Here is a 15675-nt window from a genome sequence, read left to right on the forward strand (position 1 = left end):
GCATATGCCTTTTTGAGATTAAATACAAGAATGTTTAATCTTGCTGCTTCAAATGGCTTCTCAAATCTTAGTGAAGAAAACAAAACAAAGTCCTTTATATTCAAGAAAAACTGTGAGCTATGAGGAGATTTAAGAAAATCAGAACAAACTAAGTGTAATCTCAGAATTTCCAGCTTATTTTTCATGACAAGGAAAAAATTTTTAAGATAGGTTATTAAGTATGGCTTTCTTTTTTGTGGGTATCTCTCTTTGCTTTCAGTAGATTCATGATGAGAGAGAGAGAAGAAAGGAGGAGGAAGGAAGGGAAGGGAAGAGAAGGGAAGGGAAGGGAAGGAAAAGGAAGGGGAGAGGAGGGGAGGGGAGAGGAGGGGAGAGGAGAGGAGGGGAGGAGGGAGGGAGGAAAGAAAGAGAAGAAGGAAGGAAGGAAGGAAGGAAAGAAAGAGAAAGAAAGAAAGAAAGAAAGAAAGAAAGAAAGAAAAGAAGAAAAGAGAGAAAGAAAGAGAAGGAAGGAAGGAAGGAAAAGAAAAAGAAAGAAGAAAGAAGCAAAGAGAAAGAAGAAAGAAAGAAAGAAAGAAAGAAAGAAAGAAAGAAAGAAAGAAAGAAAGAAAGAAAGAAAGAAAGAAAGAAAGAAAAGAAAAGAAAGAAAGAAGGAAAGGAGAGAGAAGGAAAGAGAGAGAGAGAGAAAGGGAGGGAAGGAACAAATTAGCAATGGAAGAAAATCACCAGTGGTTCTTTTGCTCCTCAATTGTCACCCTCCATCTACTCATGTCTAAGGATTTCTAGCTTCTTTATTTTGCTTTACCAAGAGCCAACCAAAATTTTTAAAAGTTCTGAGATCAAGATTCTATGCAAAAGCCAATTTCACATACGTAACATATGTATGAAGCAAACATATGTTAGCAAAGTACAGTGAGACTCTAGAAAAAAAACATACTCCAAAATTATAAAGCTAGGAATTTACAGTTGTTCTTTCCATTGCATATCCAGAATCAATGCACAGGAACATAAAATGTTGGTAAAGTATGTTAAAGGCTATCAAAATAGCTAGCAAAAAGACCTAGCCAATATTAAGTGCTCAATAAATGTTAGTTTCTGGGGTTCTTTTTAAATTGTTTGCTTCTTTGTTTTGTTTTTGTCAATGATCTGTACATTTGTGAATAGTCTCGCACAATTTACCACATATTTACCTCCCTATTTACACATATCATCACCTTCTTGCCATTATGCACAGATTAAGTTACTCTCTTCAACAAGCTCCTCATGGCATTTTTTACCTCTGTGTTTCTCACGGTGTAAATTACAGGATTTAACATGGGAGTGAGGATTGCAAAGAATACAGTCACCAACTTGTCCACAGAGTAGGTGACCACAGGACGCATGTAGGTGAATATGCAAGGCGCAAAAAAGAGTACAACCACAGCAAAGTGGGAACCACAGGTGGAGAGGGCTTTGCGCCGTCCTTCAGAGCTATGGGATTTCAGGGAGCTCAGGATAACTATGTAGGAGATGAGGAGCATGGAAAAGATGAGCAAGCACATGGCTCCACTGTTGGCTGCCACCATCATCCCAAGTCTGTAGGTGTCTCTGCAGGCAAGTTTCAACAATGGGAAGAGGTCACACATAAAGTGGTCAATGACATTGGGACCACAGAAGGGCAAGTTAGTCATGAAAAGAATCTGCACAGTGGCATGCAGGATGCCTCCAATCCAGGCTATCACCACCAGAAGGTGGCAGATCCCTTGTCGCATAATGGTTGTGTAGTGCAGGGGCTTGCAGATGGCCACATAGCGGTCATAGGCCATGACAATAAGGAGGATGATCTCTGAGCCTCCCAGCAAGTGCTCCACAAAGAGCTGAGTCAGGCAGCCAGCCAAGGAAATAGTTGTCCTCTGGTAGAGCAGGTCGGTGATCATTTTGGGGGTGGTGACAGAGGTGTAGGAGGCATCTATAAAGGATAAGTAAGTGAGAAAGAAGTACATGGGTGATGAAAGTGTGGGGCTGGAGGAGATGGTAATGACAATGAACAGGTTGGCAAGCACAGTAAATAGGAAAATAAATAAAAAGACAATAAAGAGTATTTTCTGCAAGTGTGGATTCTGTGTGAGCCCCAAGAGAGTGAATTCAGTCACGTTGTTGGGAGACTTGAGGTCATCCATTCAGAGAGTAATACTTTCCAGGGGTCTGAATTACCTACAAGAGATAAAGAAAGATTATCTATTAATCATTAAAGGATTACAGTCTGAATTTCACAGTATAGAGATAGGATAGTTAACTGTGGAGCATGTCATTGGCTTCCCTCACCCCACTAATTATTTAAATTATTCATTTTTACTTCCTCCATAATGCTTTCAGTCTCTTCAGATCCCTAGTCTTATCACCTGCAAAACATCTATAAGGCAACAGTTCCCATGTAGTTTGCTGAGAACATACTTGACTACACACATGAGATCTGGATTCTTCCTCTTGTTCCAACTCCATGTGACTTTGCTAAGTTGTTCCCATGTCCCATGCTTCTGAGCCATCCTCTACATCTGTGAGTTTACAAACTGTAGCTGTGAGATTGATTTTGTAAGCTATAAAGTGTTGCACACAGGTAAGGATTACTCTCTCTTCCCGTAAATTTACATTTGAACCCACAGCTCTAACTGGGAGAAAGATGTGGTCAAGAAATATCCATCATAAGTAGGCAGATTAGGGAAACGTAAGTTGTCAGAGACACACTCTCCCTAGCACCCGCCATAACAAATATGCTATTCATGTTGCTTTCTTCACTGCACCTATGCGGTGGTTGACAAAGTATCTTCAGTGCCTGGCAACTACCAGGCAATGAATACATGCTTGGTGAATTCCCCTACATTTTCCCTTCCTACATCTCCATGTGTAAAAATGCATGTGTTTCCCCAGCCCATAAACCTAGGAATTTAAGTACTCTTATCCTCCCACTCTGTTTATTCATGCTCTCTACCTCAAGAGAACATAAACAAACTTTTGAAAGGAAGATGCATTCCAGTTTAATAGCTTCTATCATATAATATAGGGTGAGGATGGAAGTATCAATTGCCTGCAGGAAAGACTATGTACTGGGTAATTTGACTTTCAAGATAATTACGATTTTTTTTTTTTTTTGACAAAGTCTCGCTCTGTTGCCCAGGCTGGAGTGCAGTGGTACAATCTCGGCTCACTGCAACCTTCACTTCCCCAGTTCAAGCAATTCTCCTGCCTCAGACTCCCGAGTATCTGGGATTACAGGTGCATACCACAACTCCCAGCTAATTTTTTGTATTTTTAGTAGAGACGGGGTTTCATCATCTTGTCAAGACTGGTCTTCAACTCCCGACCTCAGGTGATCCACTCGCCTTGGCCTCCCAAAGTGTTGGGATTATAGGTGTGAGCCACCATTCCCGGTCATGTTCTTTAATTAATATTTTTTATTCCTCAAAATTATGTTCCACATACAATTTAACACAGTCCCAACTCAGTAAATTTAAAACTTCAATAGACTGGTATGTATATATAAAGAAACTCTTGGAGACATTTTTCAGTCCATAATCTGTCAAAGCCAAAGAACCCGTTATTTTCAGTTATAAAATAGAAACTCAATGCAGAGAACAGAAATAGACTGCTAGATAAGATAAAGTACTATACAGATATATACACACACATACACAAACACAAACATAAAATCTACTAGTTACTATAAGTAAGTATCTATGACTTACATATTCACTCATTCAGCAAATACTTATTGGACACTACATATTCTTGTACTTTTGCCCGTATAAAATCATAAATATGTTCCTGACAAAACCCTTTTGTCAGCTCTCCCTTGACAGTTTATTACCACATAACAACAATTCACCTACTCACAAGATGAATAATCCCTTCTACTACTTTATTTCTGCTGTTTACATTCTCATGCCTTTTCCTCCCACTCTTCCCTAGTATCCATCGTACATCACTCTTGGTTTGAGAAAACTGCATCATTAATACAATAGGAAAAATTATCCCAGTTTGGAGACATGCACTTCCCAAAAATATGAAAACAAGGCTGAACATGGTGGCTCACGCCTGTAATCCCAACACTTTGAGAGGCTGAGGTGGGTGGTTCACAAGGTCAGGAGTTCAAGACCAGCCTGGCCAACATGGTGAAACCCCGTGTCTACCAAAAATACAAAAATTAGCTGGGATAGTGGCAGATGCCTGTAATCCCAGCTCCTTGGGAGACTGAGGCAGGAGAATCGCTTGAACCTGGGAGGCAGAGGTTGCAGTGAGCCAAGATTGTTCCATTGCACTCTAGCCTGGGCAAGAGTGCGAGACTCCATCTCAAAAAAAGAAAGAAAGAAAAGAAAAAAGAAAACATAAATATAACAAAATGTATTCTGTGAACTATATTTTTCTTTTGAAAAAATAAGTGGATAAAGGGGTTTATTTTTTAATTGTTCAGGACAAAACTCTTGTACATATGTGAAAGCAAAGTGCAGCCGCTTCATCTTTTTCTCTTATTCTGAGGTCAAGTCCCAAGCAGATCTGAAAGAGTATGGTGTGTGTAAAGTAAGAGAAGACATAATAAACCTGATCTAAATATAATATGAATAAATTAAAGTCACCTTGTCTTTTTCCTTGGACTTCACCATATTTTTTCTAAGAATAAATCCTGAAACAAAATATTTTAAAAAGAGAAAAATCATTCAGTACTAATATGTTCAACAAAATTATTAAAAGCTGCAAAACACTTAGGAACTCCATGGAATGTCTCCCATTAGAGAAGTGGAGGAGTAAGATATAGTGAGCCTCTCAGAATCATGTGTAGCTTTTAACAATGTTCTTAAAATTTGTGTAATATCAAATGAAAATTTTTACGTTGTAACATTAAGTGGGGAAAATGTGGACACAAATTTGAAAACATAATATGATTCTAATTAATTTAAACATATATCAATAGAAAAAAAAGACCTTAAAATATTTTTACTTCTAAAGTGGTGGGATTACAGTTGATTCTATCTTTCTTGATACTTTACATGCAGAAGAAGAGACTTAAACCTTAAATTGATGGGGAAGAAGGGTGATTTTTAAGGTCCATTGAATCCTGAGATTCTATATTTATACTAGTTCTTAAAAAACAAATCTCACCTATTAACTTGTCTGGCATAGCTCCATGGCCAGAGCCCCAGGCAGCTGTTAGGTCATCAAGAAGTGAAGTTATAAGATAAAAAATGCCAACTAGCTCAGCTCCAGTAGGTCTTTGTGGATTTATAAATGGCATCTTCGGATAGTACCTTCCTCTTGAGTCTCAGAAGTGCTACCACACATCCTCTTTGCAGGCAAATTCTGCAAAGTTTCTTAGCTCTGGTTAATTAGACCTCACGGGTGTTTCACTATTATTAGCAGACCTTGCCTACAGCCTAATTAGTTCACATTGCTTAACAGAACACGAGAGGAGAATGTTTGCAGCATTTATCTTTAATTGTAACTCCTTGCTTAGGTCTGCATGAATATTAATCACATTGTGTCAAAAAAAAAAAAAAAGTTGACCGCTTATAAGTTTGGACATTTGATAATGTATCAAATAAACTTAGTAGGGAGTCTGGATATTTGGTATTGTATAAATTAAACATTTGGATGGGTAACTGACTTAAATTTTTCATTATGATATTTCCTTATTAACCTTTCATGGTTATCATAATTTTAATCTGTTTTCAGATGTAAATTAAGTGACAGTAATGACTGCTAATAGCGGCACTTCACATCAGTCATAGCTGACAGTACTTCAAAGTACTTGTTTCTCATGCTAATTCTGGAATCAGATTAACATGACAATGATGAAAATAATTACATTCTTAAATTATATTCAGAGCAGTAAAATTCATTTATTTCAGTCATTTAAATTTAATCTAACAATATACCTACGGCATGGGAAAGATATGGGCATCAGTATTCCTTCTTTACAACATGGAAAACTAAATCAAGGAATTAGAACCTCATCTGCCAAGGCAAAATTAGAAGCCAAGCCTCCTAAATTCTGGGCCAGGATCCTTATTCTTAAATTATTGTTTTACAACCAATGTGTCATGAAATTTTTATGTTGTTGCCAATTGTGAAGCATGTTAGAATTATCTACTAGTAGAAATATTTACCTAGTGTAGTGCCATGATAATAATATTCATGAGGGTAGGTGGCAAAGAAAGTTTGAATGAGGGTTTGAAACTATCTAAAGAACTATAATAAATATGGATTTTGCTAAGGTGTCATCTGTGAAAATGTCTTGAACTGTCTCAAGTCTGGAGTGAAAGCACACAGCCAGATCAGAGAATTTGCATGTACTTACAAGGTCATCATGCCCAACCTAATAAAATGTTAAACTCTCTTCATCATGGCCCATTAAGTGGCCAGCCAGTCTCTAAACAGCTAAGAATAGTGATAGATAAGAGTTCTCTGGAATCCCTACACCTGAGTCAAGCACCCAAGATCCCGGAGTAGCACGGAGTGAAGAAAGGACAGTCTACAGAGTTAGGTCCCAGTCAAAGAGTGTTGAACATAAAGGTAACTTTTCAAAAGAGGAGTTCCTGGAGCTATAAGAAAAAGTCTGTTTCCAGAATACAAGTCCAAAAAGTGAGCGGGAAAAAAACTGAAGACACAGCAACACAGATTTTTCCAACTAAAACGGTAAGCCGAAATAAGCAAAAAAATTAAATATGGATCAGATCACAATTGGTAAGAAACCAGTTGAGTGTAAATTTAACATTTGACAGATCCAAGTCAGGAGCTAATTAAACAAAAAGAAGGTGTCTGACCGTGTTCTTATGGGCAGTTTAATGCACTTCAATAGACTCAAGAACACATTCTCAAAGTAACAAAACACTCAAGAGCAGAGCTCACATTTTCTTAGTCCAATCTAAAGTCCCTTTTATCCCAGGAGGACATCTCGTAAGTTGCTTATTAAAAATTGAAAAGTTCAGAGTTGTATTCAGCGGCTGGCCTATAGACACACAATCACTCAAAACCCTTCCAGTTTTCCCTCTTCTAGTTGTAGAAGAAAATACAGCAATATTTGTGATACTAAATATCTTAGTATGGACATAATCACAGAACTTATAAACACCTTCTAAATGTTCTAAGTAAACTACTTGTAGAAACAGGGAGAGCTATTTAAGGTCATGGAATGAATACAGTGGAACAGAAAGAAATAAACCCATGTCTTCTGATCCTGAAGCTGGTGTTTCCATCATGTTTCCACAATCATGATATACTTGCTAAATATTGTCACATCACGGAGTCTACAGATTTTTTAAATAAAACATATGGTAACCATGAGTTAGGAGGCTGGATTTTTCTGTCAAAAGAGGTAGCTATAAACGTATCTATGAGATATATATTTGTATTTTGGTAACAGGCTACATTTTTTAAAGGATCCAAAAGTTATTCATAACAAAATCTTGTAAGTAAGGTAAGTTGTTTAACTGAGAAATATTTTTGTTGGTCAACCACAAATAACTCCTGTTTTCTTTCTGTATATTTCATGAACCATCTCCTAAAGCAGTTTTCAAAAAGGATTTCATATTCAGGGAGGTAAGCTGAAAGCCAGCTTTTTAATAGTGAAATTGTTTTATGATTATATTTTACTATGTACTGCTGAAAAAAATTATTGACACTAATAATTTTTAATCTAATACATTTTCACTTTTTATGATACATATCAAAAATAGTTTTATATACCATACCATACCATAATAAAATAGTAGTCCCAAGGAATTCTGCCTTATGAAAACATCACAGGATGCAGAGTAAGAATATTTGGGCTCAAAGACAATGTGCATGTTCTATAATTTAGTTATTTAATCTTGCGGATCCTCTATTTCTTCTGTAAAAATAAGAAAATTAGATTTCAATTTTACATGGCTATTGTGACTAAGTAAGGACACTAAAAATTTTGCGTAGCTTTAAATGCAGTTCAGTTTTTGTTGATTTTTATTTAGTTTCTAGAATTAGATAGCCAACCATGTCCTCTTTGCTCCATTAAGGTGACTACAGCGTGTGGCACCCGAACTATTAACTTCTGACCTAGGGCTAGCTTGTTGGCATCTTCTGTAAGGATTGTGGTAGCTGCCAATGCCCTGAGGCAGTGGGGGCAACCTAAGGCCATCAAGTCCAGTCTTTTGGATAAGTATGCTACCGGCTGATGCCAACAGGCCAACAACTGAGTTAAGACTCCGACTGCCATTTTGTTTATCCACATACAAAAAGAAGGGCTTTTTTACATCTGGCAACCCGAGTGCCAGGGCCTAGATAAGAGCTTCCTTTATATGCTTGAAGGCATTTTCCTGTTCCTTTTCGCATAGGACGGGGTCTCTTTTCCTACCTTTGTTAACCTCATGTAAGGACCTTGCTACAGGGGAAAAGTTTGGAATCCAGATTCAGCAGAATCCCACTGCTCCTAGAAATTCCCTGACCTGCTTCCTTTAACTGGGGTGGGCAATGCACATACAGCCTCCTAGCGTGCACTTTCAAGCCTGCATTGGCCTTGGGATACCATGAATCCTAGATATCTAACTTCCCAAAAACGGACTTTTGCCTTGTCCTTGGACACTTTATACCCAGCTTCACACAGCAGGTGAAGAAGCCTCTCTGTTCCTTGGAGGCATTCCTCCCTCCTGAGGGCAGCGAATAACAAATCATCAAGGTATTGCAATAGCACACAGTTGTCACCAGGTGGCACAAAAGCCTCAAGATCTGTAGCCAAAGCGTACTCAAAGACGGTAGGAGAATTCTTAAAGCCTTGAGACAGCCTTGTCCAGATACATTGTGATTGTCTTCCCCACTGGAAGGCAAATATAGGCTGACTGGGGAGAAAGCCTCAAACAAAAGAAGGCATTCTTTAAGTCCAGACATGTGAACCAAGCGGCATCAGCAGGACTCTGTCCCAGCATTGCATATGGGTTGGGTACTATGGCATGGATAGTGACAGTGGCCTTGTTTACTGCCCGGAGGTCCTGCACTGGCCTGTATTCCCCATTTGGTTTGCACACGAGCAGCAGAGGAGTATTCCATGAGGACTTGCATTTTACTATAATCGCATGCATATAAAGCTGATTTAGGTGCTTTGTTATTCCATCCATTGCCTCTCTGGGTAGTGGGTATTGACGGACTCACACTAGGGCAGCATGAGGGTTAAGGTCTACTACCACCAGGAGTCTGTTTGCAGCAAGTTCAGGGCAGTCGTCCTCGGCCCATACACCCAGTACCTTGAAAAGCATCCCCCACATATCGCGTAGGTCTGGCTCCGGTGGCCATCTGGCACACAGTTCATAGAGCTGCCATTCCTCAACTCTTGGGACAGTCAGGGTCAATACCATCGCCTTAGATTTTTCAAACTCCAGAGTCTTATTTTCTTTAGGTGTAAAGGAAATTTATGACTGAAGTTTCTGGACTCAGTCTCTCCCCAACAAGGGCACTGAACAATTTGGCATATATAGAAACTCATGCTGCACTTCTTGTCCCCCAAAAACACATCTCCCAGATTTGCAAAAAGGTCTCTTTTCTTTGGCCCCAGGAGCCCCTATGATAGTAGCACAGTTCTTGTAGAGGGGGGAATTGAGTGAGTTACCACAGAGAAATCAGCACCAATATTGACCAAAAAATCCGTTAATCGGCCTCCTACTTCCATAGAGACCATAGGCTCCCCGGGCCTAAAAAGATGGAGCCCGGTCAGTCTCAGTCCTCAAAATTCTCAGCCCCTACTAAGACGATCAAATCAGGATCTACCTTTGAGGCGCCATGACTAGCAACCAAATGCCACACTCGAGTGTTAGACCATTGACCATTATTTTCATCCTTTTCCTTTTCGGGGCACTCATCTTTCCAGTAGCCCATTTGCCTGGACCTTGCACATTGGTTCCTGTCCAATCGGGACCAGCTTTCCTCTCCCAGTCTTGTCTGCCCTCTTCCTCAGCCTCTGCCTTGGCCACGCCTTCTAGCAAATCCAGGATTACTTTCTGCTAGTGCAGCAGCTATAAATTGAGCCATCTCTTTGTTCCTATTTCTGTTTTTTCTTTCTTCCTTTGGTTGGACTGCCTGAGCCACTAATGCTTTGTAGTATCCCTCTAGGCAGGGCTGTAGCCACTTGGGGCAAGTTTTGCCACATTGAGCCAAGAGTCTACATAGGAAAATTCGTCGAGGTATCCTGGTTGTCCTCCAGCTCCAGTGACCATATTAAACACATGGCCAGTTATTTCCTTGTCTATTGTGCCTTCGGAGGGCCAACCCACATTGAAAGCAGGCCAATGTATCTCACAGTATGTCCTTAACTTTTGAGTGTTCAGTTTCATCCCATAATCACCTCTAAATCCTTTTTAAAAATTCTTTATCATGCACTCCAGAGGAGTTGGTTTCGAGGCTTTCCCTCCCATTTCCTCCCTTGCAGTGCACTTTCACTCTCATTTTCACTCTTGGATCCACCAGACCGGGTCCTATTAGAGGAGTTTCGGACACTTTTTAGCCAGGAATATGCCTTCCCCATCACAGCCTGCTGCAGCTGCGAAGCTGGTCCTAAGGCCAGCCGTATGCAGTCTCCTAGGTCTGATTTCCGCCACACTCACCTCAGAGCACACAGCCCCTGCTAAGGGATCTGTGCCTCCCCATGTCACTGTCCACATTGGCCTCTCCTGAGACCATCTCTTTCACACACTTTCATACACCTCCCCTGCCCCAAGACTCCTCCTCAGATGAAACCAGCCTCTCTCATGTCCCAGGTAAGCCTAGTTAGGCTCCCACATTCACACACATACACACACCACTCCTATCCCAGGACATCTCATTGGAATAAATAAGCCTCTCTCGTGTCCCGGGCAGGTTCACACACACCCGCACACTCCCAGTTCCTGTCTCCAGATCGGGCGAACCACTTTCCCTTTGTTAGTGGGTATATGAGGTTCATCCAAATTGGCAAGCCACTGCTGCCACCCCCAGCCGCTCTGGGTTGGATTAGTGGTTGTTCCCCGGGAGGTGATCAAGTTCTCCTTCATCCTTATGGAACGGGCTTCCCTGCCTTGGGCCCTTGCTCCTTACCCTGGTTCCTGAAGTACTGGTATCATCCTGCAACCCCATCCACAGTTCCGTTGTGCTGCTGGGCAGGCCACTGGGACACAGGGAGAGCTGGTATCCTTCCAGGTGAAGCTCCCCTGTGGTGACCTTGGATGCCGAGTCTGCCCCAGTCCCGGGGCTCTAGTCCCGCAGGCAAAGGAGACGGTAAATCGGTGTCTCCTATCCCAGGCAAGCCCCTAGAAATGTTGCGGGATTTTTAAGGAATCAGAGAGACCAATGGGGTTCAGGAGGATATTTATTATTTAGGTGGACTAGCCCAGTTGGATTAACATCCAAAGGACTGAGTCCTGAACAAAGAGTTAAGTTACCTTTTAAGCATTTTGTGGGGCAGGGGGAGATCTGTGCAGGGGGAAGCATATTACAGAAGCGAGAAACAAAGGCAGTTTTCAATCGATTGAGCCACGCATTACATCATTTCTTACTTTTCAAGGAAAAACATGTTTTGTGACTTGAGTTTATCTATCTAGTGACCTTGCAGCTGCATATCTAGGGAAACGGGGTCTTCACAATCCCTGGGAAGGGAGGAGAGATAAGACTTACTAGCCACAGAAAAACAGGCAGTTAATTTTTAAAGGACTCCAGCTCTTTCTCTTTCTCAGGGGGAATTGGGTTTTCTTACATACAACTGAGTTTCTGCTTACACGCTCTTTAATTTCTTTTAATTCCTGTTGCAATAAGAAAGGAAATAAATCATTGTATCAAAGAGACATCTACATCCTCATTTTTTATTGCAGCACTATTCCCAATAGTCAAGACATGGAATCAACCTAATTGTCCAACAACAGATGGATGGATAAAGGAAATGTGGTCTATATACAACACGGAATACTATGCAGCCATAAAAAAACAACAAAATTTTGTCATTCATTACAATATAGATGGAACTGGAGGAAATTAAGTGAAATAAGCCAGGAACAGAAAGTTAAACTCCACATGTTCTCACTCATATGTGGAAGCTAAAAGGAGCTGATCTCATAGGTGTCAAAAGTAGAACAGAGAATACTAGAGGCTGGGAAGGGTAGTGGGAAGGGAGGGATAGCAAGAGATTCACTAAAGGCTACAAAATTACAGATGGATAGGAAGAATAAATTCTAGTGTTCCATGCTACTGTCGGATGACTATAGTTAACAACAGTACATTATAGTTAACAACAGTATATATATTATATATTAATATATATTATATAGTACAACATATGTTATATTATGTAGTTCAAAATAGCTAGAAGGAGAATATTGACTATTCCCAATACATAGAAATGATAATGTTTGAGATGATGGACATGTTAATTACCCTGATCTAATCACCATACATTATACGTATGGAAACGGTACTTTGTACCCCATGAATATGTACAATTATTATTTGACAATTAAAAAACAATTTTAAAAAAAATTAGTTTCCTGAGTTCCAATCTGTTAGAATAATTCAAACCAAAGGTATTGTTCTGTTTGCTTAATTGATCTATATAATTGCTTGAATTAGCCCCATTGTTTTTCAAGTGAGATATGCCTTTTGGGAAATGAAGATGCTGAGGGATTATAACCAAATACATCCTTTGACTCTGTCCTCTAGAGTCTTAATATATACAGTAGTCCTCTCTTATCTGAGGTTTTTGTTTTGGTTTCTTTGATTTGGTTTAGTTTTTTAGTTTAGGTTTTTGCTTTTTGATTTTTTGTTGTGTTGAGACAGTGTCTCACTCTGTCTCCTGAGCTGGAGTGCAATGGCATGATCTCAGCTCACTGCAACCACTACCACCCAGGCTCAGGTGATCCTCCCATCTCAACTTCCCAAGTAGCTGAGACTACAGGCACGCACCACCATGCCTGGCTAATTTTTGTATTTTTTGTATAGATGAGATTTCGCCATGTTGCCCAGGCTGATCTTCTGGGCTCAAGCAATATGCCTGCCTTAGCCTCCCAAAGTGCCACAATTACAGGCATGAGCCACTGTGCCCAGCCTTATCTGAGGTTTTGCTTTCCACAGTTTATCTGTGGTCAACAATGGTCCAAAAATATAAAATATTCCAGAAATTAACATTTCATAAGTTTTTAATTGCAGGCCAATCTGAGTATTATGTTAAGATCATAAGCCACCCTACTCCCTCCTGCCCAGGAAGTGAATCATCCTTTTGTCCAGCATATCCATGCTGTAGATGCCCCCTGCAGATTAGTCCCTTAGTAGCCATCTGAGTTATTAGATTGACAGTTGCAGAATCACAGTGTTTGTGTTCAAGTAACTCTTATTTTACTTAATAATGGCCACAAATAGTGCAAGAGTAGTGATGCTGCCAATTTGGATATGCCAAAGGGAAGCCATAAAGTGCTTCCTTTAAATGAAAAGAAGTTCCCAACTCAATAATAAAAGGAAAAAAAAAAAACTCTGCTGAAGTTGCTAAGATCTACAGTTAAAAAAAAAAAAAACTTATATTTGTGAAATTGTGATGAAGGAAAACGAAATTTATGCTAGCTTTGCTGTCACACATCAAATTACAAAAGTAATGGCCATAGTGTGTGATAATGAGATGGGATAGTTCCCTTGACCTCCTTCACAGGCAGGAACTGGAGTGGCTCGTTTCACTCAGTTCACCACTGGCCACTTGTGGGAGGGAACATGCAAGTGAGCAAGTGTGGGAACCAGAGGGAACAAACACTGGAACTGGCTGGTCACTCCTCTCTGGCGGGAGCAGGCTCTATGTAGGCCCCACAGCAGCATCCAAGTGTGTTACAATCAATGCTTTTTCAGCTCTGCCACCCAGGGATGGCCAAGTGCCAACCAGCTCAGTGGAAGGTCAGGGTGGTAGCCCCTGCCATCTCAGCACCCAGGTCCCTGTACAGTCCACAAAGAATCAGGTCACAAGAACTGTTTGAAAGGTGATGCATGAGGAAGACTTTATTGAGTGGTGGGTGGCTTACAGCAGAAAGAGAGGCTGGAAAGGGGACGGGAAGGTGATCTTTCTCTGAAGCCATACTGTCTGAAGTTAGCCACGTCTATTCATAGTCTCTGATACTCAATAGCTTCTCTGCTCTCCATTCAGCCTCTTGTATCTTCAACATTCAGCTGCCTGTGTTGCCCTGCCAGCTGAAGTCTTTTATGTGCACAGGGTAGGGGTGGGGCAATCAAAAAAGGCAATGTTTGGGTAGAAAAACAGGGTCAGCTGTTTTTACTTAGGGCTGCAGTTCCAGGTTTAAAAGTGGGGTTTAGTCAGGAGCCCAGGCCTTCTGTATGTATAAGTGCTTAGTTAAGATGGAAAAGACATTAAGTTTGTAGGTAAAACCCATGAACATTATCATATTCTGATTTATGGCAATCAAGTTCATTACTATCCGTTTCAGGCATCCACTGGGGGTCTTGGAATGTATCCCCTGCTTATAGCAGGGGACTACTATAAAGGAAAATCACAAAAATTGAAGATTAATGATACAAGGTTTTTCAATTTCCACTTCCACACAGATTAAGCCTGTCTCTCCATCTTATTTCTAAGATAAACAATTAAATGAAAATGTGGTAAGAATCACTATCTGCATCTATCAAATTTCTTATCAGCACCAATTTTTCCAAGTAGCCCAAGGATATGGTGCTGCTTTGTGCTTACTCTTTGGGGAAAAAAAGGTTCATTCCAAATACTTCTACTTGGTCCCTTATACCAAAGTAACTTTACTTCAGAGATCAGGTACCCTATATAGGTACTCTATATAGACATTTATGCATCCATCAAGAATTAAGTTTTGAAAAGCTCCACCTAGATTTCAGAGGATGTCCAAGCAGAAGTTTGCTGCAGGGGTGGAACCCTCATGGAAACCTCTGCTAGGGCAGTGTGGAAGGGAAATGTGAGGTGGGAGCCCCCATACAGACTCCCCACTGGGGCAGGGCCAAGTGGAGCTGTGAGAAGAGTGCCACCATCCTCCAGAACCTAGAATGGTAGATCCACCAACAGCTTGCACTATGCACCTGGAAAAGACACAGACACTCAATGCCAGCCATGAAAGCAGCTTGGAGGGGGCTGTACCCTTCAAAGCCATAGGGGAAGATCTGCTCAAGGCTGTGGTATCAGAGGTATGCACACCTCTTGCATCAGTGTGACCTGGATGTGAGACGTGGAGTCAAATGAGGATATTTTGGAACTTTAAGCTTTAATGACTGCCCTATTGGATTATGGAGTTACATGTAGCCCCTTTGTTTTGGCCAGTTTCCCCCATTGAAGGGTGTATTTATCCAATGCCTGTACTCCCATTGTATCTAGGAAGTAACCAACTATGCTTTTGATTTTACAGGCTAATAGATGGAAGGGACTTACATTGTTTTAGATGAGACTTTGGACTTGGACATTTGAGTTAATGTTGGAATGAGTTAAGGCTTTAGGGAATGTTGGGAAGGCATGATTGTGTTTTGAAATGTGAGGACATGAGATTTTGGAGGAGCCAGGGGAGGAATGATATGATTTGGCTGTGTTCTTACCCAAATCTCATCTTGAATTGTAATTCCCGTCATCCCCAGGTGTTGTAGAAGAAGTTTGGTGGGAGGTAATTGAATCATGGAGACAGTTACACCCATGCTGCTGTCCTCATGACAGTGAGT

The 15675-nt window shown here is 40.6% G+C and overlaps 1 protein-coding gene across 2 annotated transcripts in view; it reads right to left on the reverse strand.

The window, feature by feature from the left end:
• Window positions 1-481: 481 nt before the first annotated feature.
• The window catches only part of LOC105466455 (olfactory receptor 4C3D-like), a 29704-nt gene continuing 14510 nt past the window's right edge, over window positions 482-15675 (reverse strand). Inside the window, exons 1-4 of one of the 2 annotated variants that reach the window (XM_071074623.1) lie at window positions 11062-11269; window positions 7724-7858; window positions 4608-4654; window positions 482-1945 (exon numbers count right to left, since the gene is read on the reverse strand). In XM_071074623.1, the coding sequence (XP_070930724.1) occupies window positions 1233-1913 (681 nt within the window). In that variant the 5' untranslated portion in view covers window positions 1914-1945; window positions 4608-4654; window positions 7724-7858; window positions 11062-11269 and the 3' untranslated portion in view covers window positions 482-1232. Of the gene's footprint in view, window positions 1946-4607; window positions 4655-7723; window positions 7859-11061; window positions 11270-15675 lie in introns of those variants that run through there. The other variant, XM_071074624.1, reaches the window with a different exon arrangement.

This window comes from Macaca nemestrina, chromosome 12 (genome assembly GCF_043159975.1).
Source record: "Macaca nemestrina isolate mMacNem1 chromosome 12, mMacNem.hap1, whole genome shotgun sequence".
In the NCBI taxonomy this organism is placed as follows: domain Eukaryota; kingdom Metazoa; phylum Chordata; class Mammalia; order Primates; family Cercopithecidae; genus Macaca; species Macaca nemestrina.